This window comes from Eublepharis macularius, chromosome 12 (genome assembly GCF_028583425.1).
Source record: "Eublepharis macularius isolate TG4126 chromosome 12, MPM_Emac_v1.0, whole genome shotgun sequence".
In the NCBI taxonomy this organism is placed as follows: domain Eukaryota; kingdom Metazoa; phylum Chordata; class Lepidosauria; order Squamata; family Eublepharidae; genus Eublepharis; species Eublepharis macularius.
In genome coordinates, this window is record NC_072801.1 from 64036627 (window position 1) to 64051194 (window position 14568).

Genomic DNA, 14568 nt, shown 5'->3' on the forward strand with positions numbered 1-14568 from the left:
GCACTTAGGGGACTGGCTCAAGCAGTGACTTCCATCAGTGGAATAGGACTTTCCCACCTCCCTTATCCTAGTGCAGTCTGAAATGCTGCGACTGGGGGACGAGATTCTCCAGGAACCTCACAAGGAGCGAATCGGAGGTCTTCAGTGGAAGACAGAAATCAGCAAATATCCCGTTAGTATTCATCTGCTGCCAGAGCCAACCCTGAACAGTTTCATCTCCTCCTCTGCTGTTTCCCAAACCTCAGTTTCCACTTCTGGCGAAAGTACAAACCTTAGCCGCAGGACCTGCAGATTCTGTTCCTCAGTCCAGCGTGAGACTGTGTTTGCTTCCACTCAAGAGTTCTTGCTCCTTGTTCCGTTACAAACTGCAGTGGTTTTAAGTGGGGCTTCGGCCCCTCATTTTGTGGCTCTCCCACCATCTCGGTTCTCTTTGGCTCTTTTTCTGGGTTCCCAAACCTGCTTTGTTATGATCTTTGTTGAGAGACTGTACCCAAAGTAGGTTTGTGGAATGCATAGAGGGGAATGTGTGGATTTCTACACTGCCCCACCCACATCTGACACTTTTTTTCTCACATACACCATTCCCCCACCCACCCCATCACTTGTGAGCTTCTTGTTTTTTTTATTGATAGCAGAGCCAGCATGGCATAGAGGATAGTGTGTCAGACTAGGATCCTGAGAGAAGTGAGTTCAAATCCCCTCTTCTACCAAGGAAGTTCACTGGGTGACCCTAGGCCAGTCACAAACTCTCTGCCTGGCTGATCCCCAGGGTGATGGTTGCAAAGGAATGGAGGAGGGGAGAATGATATTGTAAGCTACTTTGAGTCCCAACTGGAGAGAAAAGGATATAAATAAGCACAAGTCTCTTCACACTATAGTGATAGTCCTGCTACTGACTGAAAACAAATACTGGCAAAACACTTGCCTGAAGGAGGCATGAGGGGGGGAAAGCCTGTGTAGAAGCACCGTTGCTGCTTTAAATGCCCAAATGCACATCTTAAATTGCCTCAGCTCTCCAGGTAAACAGATGGGACCAGTATCTAATTTCTTCTTTCCTAACAACCCCCTGGGGAAAAGGCTGTTTCTCGATGAGGGGGAAAAGAGAGTCAGGGTTTTCTTATCTGGAGGAATCCCTGTCCATCTGTCACCTGAAGTCGCAGATATGAGTACTGGGACAAATGAAGTCTGTAGGGCTTGCGATCTAGACCAATGGTTCTTGATGGGACACAGAAATCATCCCAGTGGAATGCAGAGTTTTTGTAGCAATTACTAAGAATTCATTCTTTCTCAAATCCTGTATCTACCTTCAAGTGTGAAGGAAGCCATCTTCTGCCGCACCTGCCACAGATTATCCATCTGTGACTTTTTGGCATGCTAACAGTGACAGAATGTCTGTAAAGATATAAATGTTTGGGGGAGGGCTTTTAGTTTTCACCATGGTGCGAGCAACCCAGGTCCTTTGATAGAGCTGATTGGTAGGATGTATGATACAAAAGGTTGACAACCGCAGATCTAGACAACCTTGATTTCCTTTCAACATTTCCTTTCAACAAGGGCCTCTGTCCTTTGATGATTTTCAAGCCCCCTTGATATTTTTGAGTCAAAACCTGCAGATGCTGTGTATTACAAGCTTAAAACCACCACACAACATGCCTAAAGAAGACTCTCTAATGTTGCTGACCTAAGGGAGTGGGTGAGTAGCAGATCATTACAGTGAGGGAGACTGGGGAAGGGGGCGGGATGTCAAAAGGCTTTGGCCAAGCTTGCCTCAGGAACGCTACCACAGAGGCATCCTACGCTTTTCATTGGGAAGAGGAGCTGAATAAGACTCATGGAGTACAGACCATAGGAATATGCACTGGAGGAACATCCGCAAGCCTGTGTAAAAGGGGATGGGGTCTGCCCCCTCCCCGGATGAGCTCTTTTTGCTTGCACACAAAAGCAAGTCTACAACAAAAGCACTTGCAAAGCCACCCTCAATCTGAAGTCACAATTTCTCCACCCGACACTGCAGAAGACGGACACACAAGGACAGGCACTCGCGTGCACTGCAGTTCGGCTACTAGATTTGCCGCAAGGCTCCAGAGTCCATTGCAGGGGCCAAACCTACATTCCCCTCCTGCTCACAACACCAAGCAAGCAGTGGCTTTCTGCTTACTCGTGCATGCACTTCCCCCTTGATCTCTCCTCTTCATGCCAAAAGAAGATCACGCTGGAAGTCTGAGGGAGAAGAAGAGAACCAAACATTGGATATCAGCCTTCACAGCCCAGGCACAGCAAGCTGCCACCCCTATTCTATGCTCAGTTCACAGTAGGGGAACAACTGGATATGACCGCAGGCAGGGAAACAGCAGCTTGACCATCAAGCACAATTGACCAATCAAGCACAACTGAAGGTTGGTTCTTTTATTTCTCACAAAACCAGAGTCAGATGAGAAGCCAAAGCTCTTCCCTTCCAGAAAGATATCACCACACACGCACGCACACACTCCCTCCCCTCCCCCCAAAGTCCAGCAACTTCTTTCCGGCTGCTGCCATGCTGAGTTACGCCTCTCATGCTCCTTGGGGCAGGAGTCAGGTTCCAATCACGTGTAGAGGTCAAAATCAATGCGTTTGGAATTGTAGAACTGACCCTCAGAATTATCCGCCTTCCGGCAGTAGACGCCATCAGGGAAATAGCCCTGGGACACCCAGTCCTGGAAGGATGCAGAAAAGAAGAACGTGAAAGGAAATGGTGGTGGGGGGAGGGGGGATCCAAAAAAGCCAGAGATTAACCAAACCAATGCTAGGACTCAACTACACTTGTAAACTAAGAGGGCCAATCGAAAATACATACACACAGCAAAATCAATGAAAAGCTCAAGCCAGCAAAAGGCACCCACCATACGCAGAAGCTCATGAAACAATTATTTGAAATCAGCAGTTTTTCAAAGGCTAGAAAATTGGCTTTTTCCTTCTCTCTCTTTAAAGATTCAAGCAGAGTTTCCCAGGAACCTAAATTCTCATCTTTACACAACAAGTGATTAAAATGTGGAATTCGTTGTCAGTGGAGAGCCACATGTATCGCTTTAAATGGGACTAGACAGATTCATGGAGGACCAGTCTATCAGGGGCTATTCGCTCTCCCATAAAAAACCTACCAGGGAAACCTTCCATGTGGCAGCCTTGTTCTCACTGTGCTGTATCAGCAGCCACAGCAACAACAGGGAAACTACACAAGCCTATCCCTGTGTGAAAAAAAATCTAACATACACAAGGCCCAAAGTCAGTGTGGACAGTTGTAATACTCATCAAAATCTTTCCTTGCCACAACCCCCGTTACTCCTGCAGCAATGGACCCTAATTGGTGCTCAAAAGCCTTTGGTATAGAGCGACAAGCTGCAGTGGCAAGGGGGGCAAACTCCAAGGTCTTTCATACGTGAGAGGCCAATGAGCCACTTCCAGAAGCCAGACAATAACAAAATCAAAGCACTAACTAATAGATAAAAGGGAGTGCAGAGGACAAGCGGCATGAACGCATGTAAATGGTGCAAATTAGACAGACCGAGCGAGGTGGAAATAAACAGCCAACCAAAGGGTTGAGAAGCAAAAAGGGAAAGATGACTGGCAAAAGAATTGGTGGGGGGAGAATATGTAAGGACACACACAGGAAGACTGAGGAAGCCACTGGAAACATGAACAAAACATGAGAAAGGGGGAGGAACAAAGAGGAAGAGAATCCACAGTGGTTCATCTGCCCCCTTCGGCCTCTTACCTGCATCTGAGAACTGCTAAAGGGGCCATAGAGTTCAGACGTGTTTGTGTTCTCCCACTTATATTCCCACATCACCTCGGAGAGAACATCGTCACCACCTGGCTGCTGCTCTTCACCTCCCGCTGCCGGAGAACATTATCATGTCAGGTTGCCGATTGCAACGAAAGCCCAGCAACAAAGAGCCGGAACATACAGTCAGGAGAACCACAGTGCAGCTTTGGCTGGGCTGAACTACTTCAAACCCAAAGGGGTGTGGTGGTGGAAGCTCTCCTGCAAACTATTTGTACAGAGAGACGCAGCATGTCCAGGAGAATGCCAGACCCAAACCTTTCCCCCCATCATGCTCCTTTTCTAGGTGCCATGAAAAGCATTTCAACAGGTGACTCCCCCACCAGCAGTCTGAAGTGGTATGGGCTCAACTAAGAGCTTCTCCACGCGGTTCTCCCGATGGTGTGTTTTTGCTCTAGGGCTTCCCATTCCTCTCCCTCCCCACAACCAGAGGCAGCCCTCAGCCAGCCCACCCCATCCTCTCACCCACTGCCGTCTTCTCCCCCAGCTTTGCTTCATCAATATCCTCAGCAAACATGTCTAGTTCAGGTTCAGGAGCAGAAGGTGCTGCAGGCGGGTGATCCAAGGCTCGGAGCCTCAAGGTCAGCTTCTCCCGGGTCTCCTGATAGATCTCATAGACACCTCGTGCTACCATTTGGTCAGCCAGCCCTGACAAGCGTTCCAGCTGCTCTTTTCGCTCAGGGGACCCAAGCTTTTGGAGATCGCCTTCCTCCGCGGGTTCTGCCTCCTCTGCCTTCAGGCGGCTCCAGGGCCTCCGCTGGCGCCCAGTGCTCTTGGGCCCACCCTTGTCTCCGAGCCTTTGGATGGCTCTCGCCACTGTCTCACCAGGCTGCAATAAATCCACCATCCCTTCCAGCAGCGCCTTCTTGTCCAAAGGTGTTCGGCCAACCTCAAGGTCATCATCGTCATCCTCCTCCTCCTCCTCTGCAGAATCTAACGGTGCTTTCTTTCGACCAGGCGGCTGTTCCTTTATCTTGACCTGGTGGGGAAAACGGAAGGACAAATGAGGTGCGGGGAGGGGGGAACTAGTATACCTTTCAAAACTTATGGAATGCCGATCCAGACAGGTATCTGTAGTGGACACAAAATAACTCTGAAAGATGACTGTCACCATAAAGATACGCAATGAAATATCTTCCTATCCAATACTGCCTTGTTATCCATCCTTGCAGACTGCCATTACGTACAGTTAAGCACCAAGTACACTGCACTCAAATCCTTATTCCTACATCAAGCTGACTGGGGGAGGATAAGGCAGTAGAAGTCCTTGGTCAGACTACTGTCTCTCAACCTATCTTGTTTTGAGGTCAAAAATCCTAGGGCTCATGAATGAAAAAAATCAGTTACGGAATGGAACAAAGCTTATTCTCCATGACATAAGCCAGCCGAGGTTTAAAACCAATTCTATCATGGCCTATCTACAGAGTTACACTTCACTGTCATGGGACCATCAGAATCCCTTCCCACAATTTGTGTCGTGCAACTGTACAATCTGAACACCAGATGCTGCTGTCCTGCATCAAATGCAGATTCCTGCGCTCGAGTGATGCAATCAAGAAATCCCCACAGCCTGACTTATAACATCCTACATGTTGAACTGGGGGAAGAGTTCAACAAAGGTTCTTCACTCCAGCGGTCCTCCGCACAGGTGACACAGGGGATCTTACCCAATCTATGTTGTCCAACCAGTTGTCCCGAATCATGGCTTCCTTCTTCAAGAAGTAGTTGCCCTCTGAGTCAAAATGCCCTTCTTCCATCTCCTCCTGCAAATTGAATGGGGTAATCCGGACACCATCTTCATAGTCAATGGTGGCAGATTCCTGTCCTAGAAGGGTAAGCAAGGAGAAAAATTGCTACCACTCTTCTGTAATGCAACGACTCTGCAAGTTTAGCATTTTAATTACTGAAGGTATGACTGTGAATCCTTTTCTACTGCAAGTGTCAAGCCCATGCAGCTCCTTATATAAAAACAAGCAGTGGATTACTTTGCAGGGATTACTGAGATAACATTTGGGGGGAAGTGTTGAGCCCATAGCAGTTTTCTAACTACTGAACAACTCTTAAATCACCCCATTTTCCCTCAAGCAACCATACCGACCTACTGGTGGCATCCCAAACACAACCACCACTCTTATCTTTACAGCGCCACGGGCTAGAAACTTGCTTTATGGTTTAAACAAGAGGGGGAAAGACTAGTATCTCACTCAGAATGCTGAATTCTGACATCAAAATCGGCACTATCAAGCCCACACTTACCCTCCACATCATCTGATGCGAGGATATCATATTTACTGCCTCGCCCTTCGTCATCACCCTCGTCATCATCCTCTTCATCACTGTCCAATGAATGTTTGCCCTTAAAACGGCTGCCTGGCCCTCCGACTGCAGGTTCCACTAGCTGGATGGGAGACAAAGGTGCAGAAGCTACACATTTAGGAACTGAAGCCTCTACCCCTTTCCCTCAGCGTCACCAGTTTTTGGCTTCTTCAAACTAACAGTTACCCCTGTTGTAAACCACCTCAAGTTTCCTTTATGTCTAATATGTCTATGCTGCCTATGCAGAGAACAGCGAGAGGTGGCTTGCAAAGTAAAACATGATGAAATCACAAAACAGCATAAAATCGTTATAACAAACCATTAAAATCCAGCCAGAGGATAAAAACAATATAAAACATTTTCCAGATTTAAACAATTCTTATAAAATAGTCCTCATGCATGAAGCAGACTGTAAAACCAGTTTAAAAACTGTGGACTGTAAAACCAGCTTAAAAATATCAAACCCCTTAATTATAAAGCCTGGGTCAAATGTTTTTGTCTGGCACCTAAAAGAGAACAGGATAGACGCCAGACAAGTCTCCCAGAGAAGTGCATTCCACAGGCAAGGTGCCACCACTAAAAAACTCCCGCTGGTCGCCCTCAACCTCACCTCTTGTAAGGAGGCTCTTAACTGGCAGGCTGTACAGTACAATAGGAGGCAGTCCTTCACATTTATATCCAAATAAAGAATCTTCCAATTTTTATGTAACAAAACCAGTATGAATTGTTCCGTGCCAGCTTTGTCTCTTGCAAACCAAGTTCAGAAAGGGGAAGAAGGAAATAGCCCTCTCTCTTACCCTCTTGCCCACATACAAAATGTTTCTGAAACTTCTCTCTCACCTTCTTCTTTGGCAAACTCATTTCCTCTTCATCCTCATTGCCTTGATCCTCAAAAGTCACCTTGCGTTTGGACATTCTGGCCCTAGGGGAACCGATGCAGGTTAAAGGGTAGATAGGACCACCAAGAGACTCATCCAAAGAATGCACAACATTTACGACCCAGCTCATCCGATGTTTTTTTCCTCTCTGCAGCAGAAGGCTGGTTTCGCAATTGATAAGGGCCCTTATCTCTACCTTGCAGGTGTCAAGGCATGTTTGTAAACACATAGCTGCCAACTCCATCTTTACAGGCCACACTGGTATACAGGAGATTTCTATGGGTATAATTTAACCCTTTCTATATCAGAAATACCACCACAACTCCACTAGTTACTGATTATGATTTTTTAAAATACATATTTATATTCCCCTTCTACCCAGGATGGATCCTGAGGGTGAAACTTAAGAAGTTTAAATCAAGTTTGATGGCTATATACCAACTACAACCTTCTGGTTGCCACCTTCTGGGCGCTCCTGCACTGAAGCTGGCCTGCTTAGCATCTACTACAGCCCATTTCTTCTCTACAGTGGCTCCCACTTTGATGAAGGAGCTCTCTGACAAGGGGAGAAAGAAGTGCTATCTACAGGCGCTGCTTCAAGGCTGTCTTATTTCTGAAGGCTTTTAACAGATTGAAGCTGGAGGCATATCTTCGGAGAGGGCTGTAAAAGGAGCTTTTGTATGTTTTTAATTTTTGGAATTGTAAATTGCCCTTCACAGATACTTTGTTAAAGAAACAAACAACATAAAAAGCCACTGTCAAAAAACCCCAAACAAGTCAGGTTGCTGCAGCTTTTGATAGCTGCTTGGCAGACCGCAATTCATCAGCAGAAGTTCCATCACTTAAGTTTTTCCTGTTAGACTTCTGCCTGCCACACAGCTATTAACAATCAGGAAGCCTTGTAAGAAGAGAAAAATGGCACAACAACACAAGATAACTGCAAATCAGGCTGAAGGTCCACCGAGTCGAGCATTGTGTTTGCCACAGCAGCCAACTGGATGTTTCTGAGAAGCTACAAGCAGGACACGAGGACAACAGGCTTTCCCACTTGTGCCCCCCCCCCACCCCTCAGCAACTGAACAGAGCTAACAAGGCATTAGTGAACCTATCCTCTGACATGAGAGTGTAGAGACCCCTTTTAAACCCAATTTTAGGACAGAGCTGAGAAGGGGCCACCAGTTGCTAGGGAGAGAAACCCGCACAGTTACTATGGAAACTGAGCACTCCTCCAACCCTAATGAAGGCACACCTCTCCTTCATCTCACCTTCTCTCCAGGACTGCACTCACTATAATCTCAAATGAAAACAGCCACACCAAGACATAGGGGGTCAAAAGATACAGGCATATTCTTTCACAACATTTTGTTTTAAAATATTTGAACTAAAAGCCTCCACATTTTTTGCTGAAAATTATATAAGTTTGCTCCCCCCTTACTTTATTCTGCTTTTAGGATTTTCACATTACTTGGAGCCTTATTTCATGAGGGAATTAATAGGAGTGGAGAATTAGACTGCCACAATAAAGGAGACCCATGTTATCTCGCCCTCCTCCTTCAGCCTTATCAAAACCCCAGAAAAGTTTTCTAGCTTTCCTTCACCTGCATAAAGACTAAAAAGCCACCTTGTACCTCACATTTACACAGGTGAATCAACTGACTCAAGCCCACCCTGGCTACCAAACCGATCCACCTTTTAGAAGGCACCTCAAGGCTCTAGCCTCTCACTCACAGATACAACTAAGGGTTGCCAGCTCTGGGCAGGGAAATTTCTTGAGATTTGGTGGAGCCAGGGGAAGGGAGGGACCTCAGCAATGTGTAACAACTGCACTTTTATACCTCCCTTCTGGACAGATTAATGCCCACTCAGAACGGTGAATAAAGTCAGTGTTATTATTACCCCCACAATATAGCTGGGAAACTGGGCTGAGATGAGTGGCTTACCCAAGGCCACTACTCAGCTCATGGCAGGACTATGTTCGAACCAGCAGAGTACTGATTCGCAACTCAACCAATTAACCACTATGCTACGGCAGTCCACCTTCCAAAGCAACCAGTCTCTCCAGGGAAACTGAACTGTGTGGCCTGGAGACCAGCTGCAATTCCGGGAGATCTCCAGCTACCACCTGGAGGCTGGCAACCCAGTGCCCCCACTTTCTCCCTCCAGATGCCCCCCCATAACTCCCAACAGGCCATGCGCAATAAATAATCAGAATGTGCAAATAGGCAAATGCGGAGCCCACGCCCACCTCAGCCCTTATGCCGCTGCTTCCCCAGCTCCCGACGCACTACCGCGCAGGCATCAACATCCGGGGTCTGCCACCGTTCGAAGCGGATACGACGGAAAGCGAACAGAGCCATTTCCCCTCCAATAGCGGAAATGACGTCAACTTTTGGCAGCGGATTGCTTCGTTGCCGCTGATAAGCACAGCTGGAAGAAGTGCGGGCAAACTTTAAAGGCGCAACGTTCCTGTCGCCTTTTCCTCTTACCTCAGGCCTTTCGGTTTAAAAGAGATTTTTTAAAAATTGACTAGATCGTACAATTGTGTAGGAGTTCTGAGGTCTTTCGAGACTCTTTTATATACTAATCCCCTATCCTTTAAAAGATTGGATCCCCAAATTGGGTTGCCATCTCTGGATTAGGAAATTCCTGGAGGTTTTGGTGTTGGGTGGATCCTGGGGAGTGCGGGGTTTGGGGAGGGGAAGGACCTCAGCGGGGTATAATGCGATAGAGTTCGTCCTCAAAACAGCCATTTCCTTCAGGTGAATTGGTCTCTGTTTTCTGGAGATCACTTGTAATTTCAGGAAATTTCCATCTGGAGGTGGACAAGCCTGTTTTCCAAGAGCCACTGGTGTAAGGAACGCTTAGAAGGGTCGCACTGTTAAGGTGTTGCAGTAAAAGCAGCAAAGGCTCACTCAGTGTGGCAGATGCTTTCATGGACCAGATCCCACGGAAGCTTATGCCACAATGAATTAGCGATCTAAACTGCTCTATTCAGAAGCAAGTCCCAAATTATTCAGTTGAAGTTACTCCCAGGAAAACGTCTTAGAAATTGCAGCCTAAACCTGCCAGCCTTTAAGGTGAACCAAAAGCAAGGCTCGTTCTTAATCGAGTTTTGTCGTCAGAGAGGATTTTTCTTTTGTCGTCAAAGAGGATTTCTTCGAACCACCATAAAATCTAACATAAGGAACTATCAGTAGAGCAAAACGGCCACTTTCCCGAGCCCCCTTTTTCAAAAATCAAGTTGGCGTGATGCAGAAATAGATATACAGTCACACAACACGTTCATGTCAGGTATCTGAAGAAGGGAGCTCTGACTCTCAAAAGCTTAGACTCTAAAACATTTTTTTTTGGTCTCTGTCACTGGAGTCAAATCCAACACGTTTATAGAGGATCAATTTAAGTGTTTTGCCAGGAGACAAAGACTTACCAGTCCTTTACTGCAGCCATAAATTCACCAGGTGTACATCACCAGGTGTACACCCAAAGATGCACCGGTTGACCATCTGCCTGTCTAGAAGCTATTCCAGGCCAATCCCGTCCTTCAGGAACTCTTATTCTGAAGTGGAGAGGACATTTGTTATGCCAGAGAATTATTATATATTAATATATCAATCTATGATGTATCAATATGAAGGGGAAACAAGCTCAGAAAAACTGACTCTTTATGGGGAATTGTAGCGATTTAGGAATATTTTAAATAAAGTTGACCCAGTTCCCCCTCCCAACCACCCTTCCATTTTCTGCAGCAGTTTCTTCTTCTGATCACTACAGTCTTCCTTAACAAGGATCCCTTTCCGGACCAAGAAAGAATTTTCAGCGAGTGGTTAACATCCTCAGCACATTTCGGCTTAGTTAGTTCCTCTTTGTAGCCGGTTGGACTCTTTGCTCTTGGAGTGAAACGTCGGTGAGAAAAGCAAGGAACTGCCATTCTAGTGGATGCGAGTCTCGTCTCCTGTCCCAACTTTCCCTGGAAGGTGCAATCAAGTGATTTTCAGACACCTGAATGGAGAAGGCCAGGTGAGCTCAAGCCCCACCCCTCACCTAGGAACCATCGCCCTGGCTGAGCGGGCGGGGGGCGGGGAGGAAACTGACCGTCCCTCAGCACTCTCATCCCAAAGGGCCACTTGATGACTTGGCGCCAAGGTGAGGCACTTCAGGTGGGACGAAAACTCCTTCCCCTGCGCTCAAACCCTTTAGTCTTGCCTGGATCTGTGCCCGGCTGGTGGTAAATATCCTCCCCGTAGGATCCTGGGCGGATCAGGCCTTCATTTCTGCAGAGGCAGCCGCTCCCAACACACTCCCAAAGGGAGGGCTTTTGCTCTTTCCACCACTTTCTGCCGCGTTCCCTCATTTGGCTCTTCCATTTGTCATTTCTTTTCCTTCTCCCTCGCCCACTTCTTCGTTTTTTTGGCTTATCCTTTCATTTATTCTTGCCCTTGTCCATCCCTTCTCTTTGTTTAGTCAGCCTCTCCTCGAGTCCTGTGTACCCCCACACCTTTGTCCACTCCCTTTTTAGCGGTATTTAACTCTTTTCCATCTTAGCTGGCTCTTCCCTTGATGCTGTTCCCTCAGCTAGTTATCTTATTTCTAGCTCTAAATGTTGGTTTCCTTTCTCTAGAAAGTAGTTTCATTCTTGATTTTTTTTCACCCTCATTTTTCCCATCTCCTTTCCTTGTCCCAGTTCCTCATTTTATTCTTTATTGTTTTTATCTGCTTTCAATTTTCTATTTTTACCTGCATTTCCCCCAACTTTATGCACCTATTTATATTCATGATCCTTCCACTGCTGTTTTAGTCTGTTGTTTCCTTAGATACTAACTCTCTCCTCCCACACTCACCCCCATCTTCCATCATCATCTCTACACTTCCAGGGTCTAACTACCATGAAACTCCACATCTCCAGCGCTTTGGTCTCTTCCCGCTTGGAACATGCCCCAGACCGGCAGGGATTACTGTATAAAAAGAGCAGTCGCAGTTCCTCCTACCACCCTTGTTGGTGCCAGCTCTGGGGTAATCTTCTCTTCTACCGGGCGCGAGGAGGAGAACGAGATCCTCCTAAACTCATCATTTTAGAAGGATGTACTGTGGAGCTGCGAGAATCCACATCTGAACCATACGCCTTTGAAATTTCTTACCCCTGTGGATTACTTGGTAAGCAGGCATACCAGATGGCAGCCCAGAATCAAGAAACCATGGAGGGCTGGGTACGAGCACTCAGCACCGCAGGGTTTGGATACCTCCGTGCCTTGGTTGCAGAGCTGGAAGGGCAATTTCAAATGCTGAAGAACCAGCAGCCCCTCAAATTGGAGGTAGACCCAGTAGCCTCAAAAAAGATCTTTAAGGCACCCCTTCCTAAAATGGGGGCTGAAAAGGGATACAATGAGAAAAATTTCTCACTACTCCATCAAGAATTTGGAGAGGACATTGTGAGATTAAGACATATATGGCAAGAAGAGATGAAGGGCAAGAAGCCACCAGCAGAAGACAATTTGATAGACTTAGGATAGAAAAATCGGCAGCATCAAGCACGTGACTATAAGAGCAAATCTCATGGGAGAGCTGGAATGATACTGCTAGGAATAACTTCCTGAGTCAACTATTTGATGTGCATCTGGGAAACAGACACATTTGAGTATGAATAAATTAAAGTCAGTGAGCACTGCATTATTTACTTTGCTGGGAATGAGGGAGGAAGGTTAGCGATGGAGGTCTCTTGAGTCTACCAACAAAATGCTTCAGAGAGTGCTTATAGGGGAAGGGAGGAGGCTTTAAGCAATGCAGATCCTTCATGTGAAAGCAAACTCTGCTGTACCAAATGTTAGATTTGGTCCAAGTGATCTATCAACCGTGATTCCTAACCCAGTATCAACTAGGCTAGAAAGATCTCCAAACTTTTGAACCTGTGGGCACTTTTGATAACACTGAGTTCGCACCATCAGACGTCTGTCACAGGAATAGCATGGCAAACCACAAAATGGCTGCCATGGTGGCACAGGTCAATCACAAGATATTGGGAGGTTCCAAACCAAGTGTATTCCTATGATGGAAGCAGCTATTTCTGAATGGGTGTTTCCTGCAGACACAATGGACCTCCTGGGCTCTTTTGAAACACCTCCTGCTCCAATTAACATGGGAGTAATCCAGGACTGGCTCTTTGTTTTGAAGAAGTTGGCAGTGGGTACACCAGCAGAGGCAACAACAGGCACCATGTTGGGAGTCATCAGCCTTGGTTTACCTCAGTGGTTTTCTTGTCTCCCCTACAATCCTTTAACAAGAACTGAACCAGGACCCTTCTGCATGTACTCCACCACTGAGGAATCATATCCCTTCTATCATAAGTAATTCCCACCCCCCGATTTCAATATAATGCTATGTAATTCCCTTGTCATATATTTTTCCAGCTCAGGTTTAAATCCAAGAACGATCTTTGCTCCCGGTAACTGGAAAGCATATCCCCAACACTGATTCTTCTGATGATTTGAAGTCAAATTCTGATCACCAGCCTAAATTTTATGCCTGGCTACTTTGAGTCTACATCCCCGTGCACAGCTGCCTTTTGGCCACCCGAGTTTCCAAAAGAACAATCTGATTTATTGGCATTCTACTGACCCCATAATATACAGACCAGCAGCCAGAGTGGTGGTATCAAGCTAGGACTGAGGAGCCCTGGGCTCATACACCCAGTTGCTGTGAAGCTGATTAGGTAACCTCAGCCTCAACCTACTTCTGTGCAGATAAAACAAACACAAACACCAACCCAAAGTCCTTGGAAGGGCAGGAGAAAAATGCATGGAATAAAATTAGTTGGAGTGTCTGCATGGATAGAGTTTGGGGCTTGGAATAGGGAGACAGGATTCTGACATGAAGTTCACTAAGGAAACTTGGGCTAACCTACTTAGCCGAGTTGTTGCGATAAAACTGAGTAAGCCTCTTTTATGCCACCATAAGAACTAGGAAGAGTGTAGTGACAAATCTGATCCAGCCCCAATGGGCAAAGCTATCCTATGGCCCTTGGGATGCCTGACCCAACCCCAGTTCATAATCCTAAACAAGTGTTTGTGATCATGTAACTTGTTCAATTTATTTTCTTCATTTATACCATGCCTTTCTCCCCAATGTGGACCCTAAAGCAGCTTGCAACAATCTCCTCCGTTTTACCCCCACAGTAGATTTCATGTTTATGCATATTTTTTAAATTTTCTGCTAACATACTCTTATTGTATCTCTTTCACTCAATGTCCCAACTGTTGTTCATTATTGTACTTTGCTCAGTGAATGTCCTAGCTGTTGATTATGTTGTATTTTCACTTGCACTGTGTAATCCACCTTGAATATGAATGAGGTGGAAATAACAACAGCAATAATAATAAAGGTTAGACTGAGGACATGTGACTAACCCAAGGTTCCCTGAGCACGCTTCCCTGGTGGAGTGAGGATTCAAGCGTGGGTCTCACAGATCCTAGTCTGACACTTAACCACTACCAGATGCTGGAAGGCGGCCACTGAAACAAGTATCACCATTCTTTTAACCAAACCTCACCACTGGTCTTT

The 14568-nt window shown here is 46.3% G+C and overlaps 2 protein-coding genes across 6 annotated transcripts; one reads left to right on the top strand and one right to left on the bottom strand.

Moving 5' to 3' along the window:
- Window positions 1–2402: 2402 nt before the first annotated feature.
- On the bottom strand, window positions 2403–10576 carry CD2BP2 (CD2 cytoplasmic tail binding protein 2). 3 transcript variants are annotated; one of them, XM_054995485.1, is made up of 7 exons: window positions 10445–10576; window positions 6980–7061; window positions 6080–6221; window positions 5491–5648; window positions 4289–4802; window positions 3755–3876; window positions 2403–2696 (listed from the first exon to the last, which is right to left on the bottom strand). In XM_054995485.1, exons 1-7 carry the CDS (start codon window positions 10462–10464, stop codon window positions 2586–2588), a joined length of 1149 nt encoding a protein of 382 aa, XP_054851460.1. In that variant the 5' UTR covers window positions 10465–10576; the 3' UTR covers window positions 2403–2585. The 3 variants fall into 3 exon arrangements, with proteins under 3 accessions (XP_054851460.1, XP_054851461.1, XP_054851459.1); XM_054995486.1 differs by lacking the exon at window positions 10445–10576 and adding an exon at window positions 9263–9347; XM_054995484.1 differs by lacking the exon at window positions 10445–10576 and having other exon boundaries at window positions 6980–7164.
- A 190-nt stretch (window positions 10577–10766) lies between these two features.
- Window positions 10767–13165, top strand: LOC129340260 (sesquipedalian-1-like). Of its 3 annotated transcripts, none has more exons than XM_054994945.1 (2): window positions 10767–11034; window positions 11889–13165. In XM_054994945.1, the coding sequence occupies exons 1-2, from the start codon at window positions 10954–10956 to the stop codon at window positions 12522–12524; spliced, it is 717 nt and encodes a 238-aa protein (XP_054850920.1). In that variant the 5' UTR covers window positions 10767–10953; the 3' UTR covers window positions 12525–13165. The 3 variants fall into 3 exon arrangements, with proteins under 3 accessions (XP_054850920.1, XP_054850922.1, XP_054850921.1); XM_054994947.1 differs by lacking the exon at window positions 10767–11034 and adding an exon at window positions 11083–11160; XM_054994946.1 differs by lacking the exon at window positions 10767–11034 and adding an exon at window positions 11087–11174.
- The last annotated feature ends 1403 nt before the right edge of the window (window positions 13166–14568 follow it).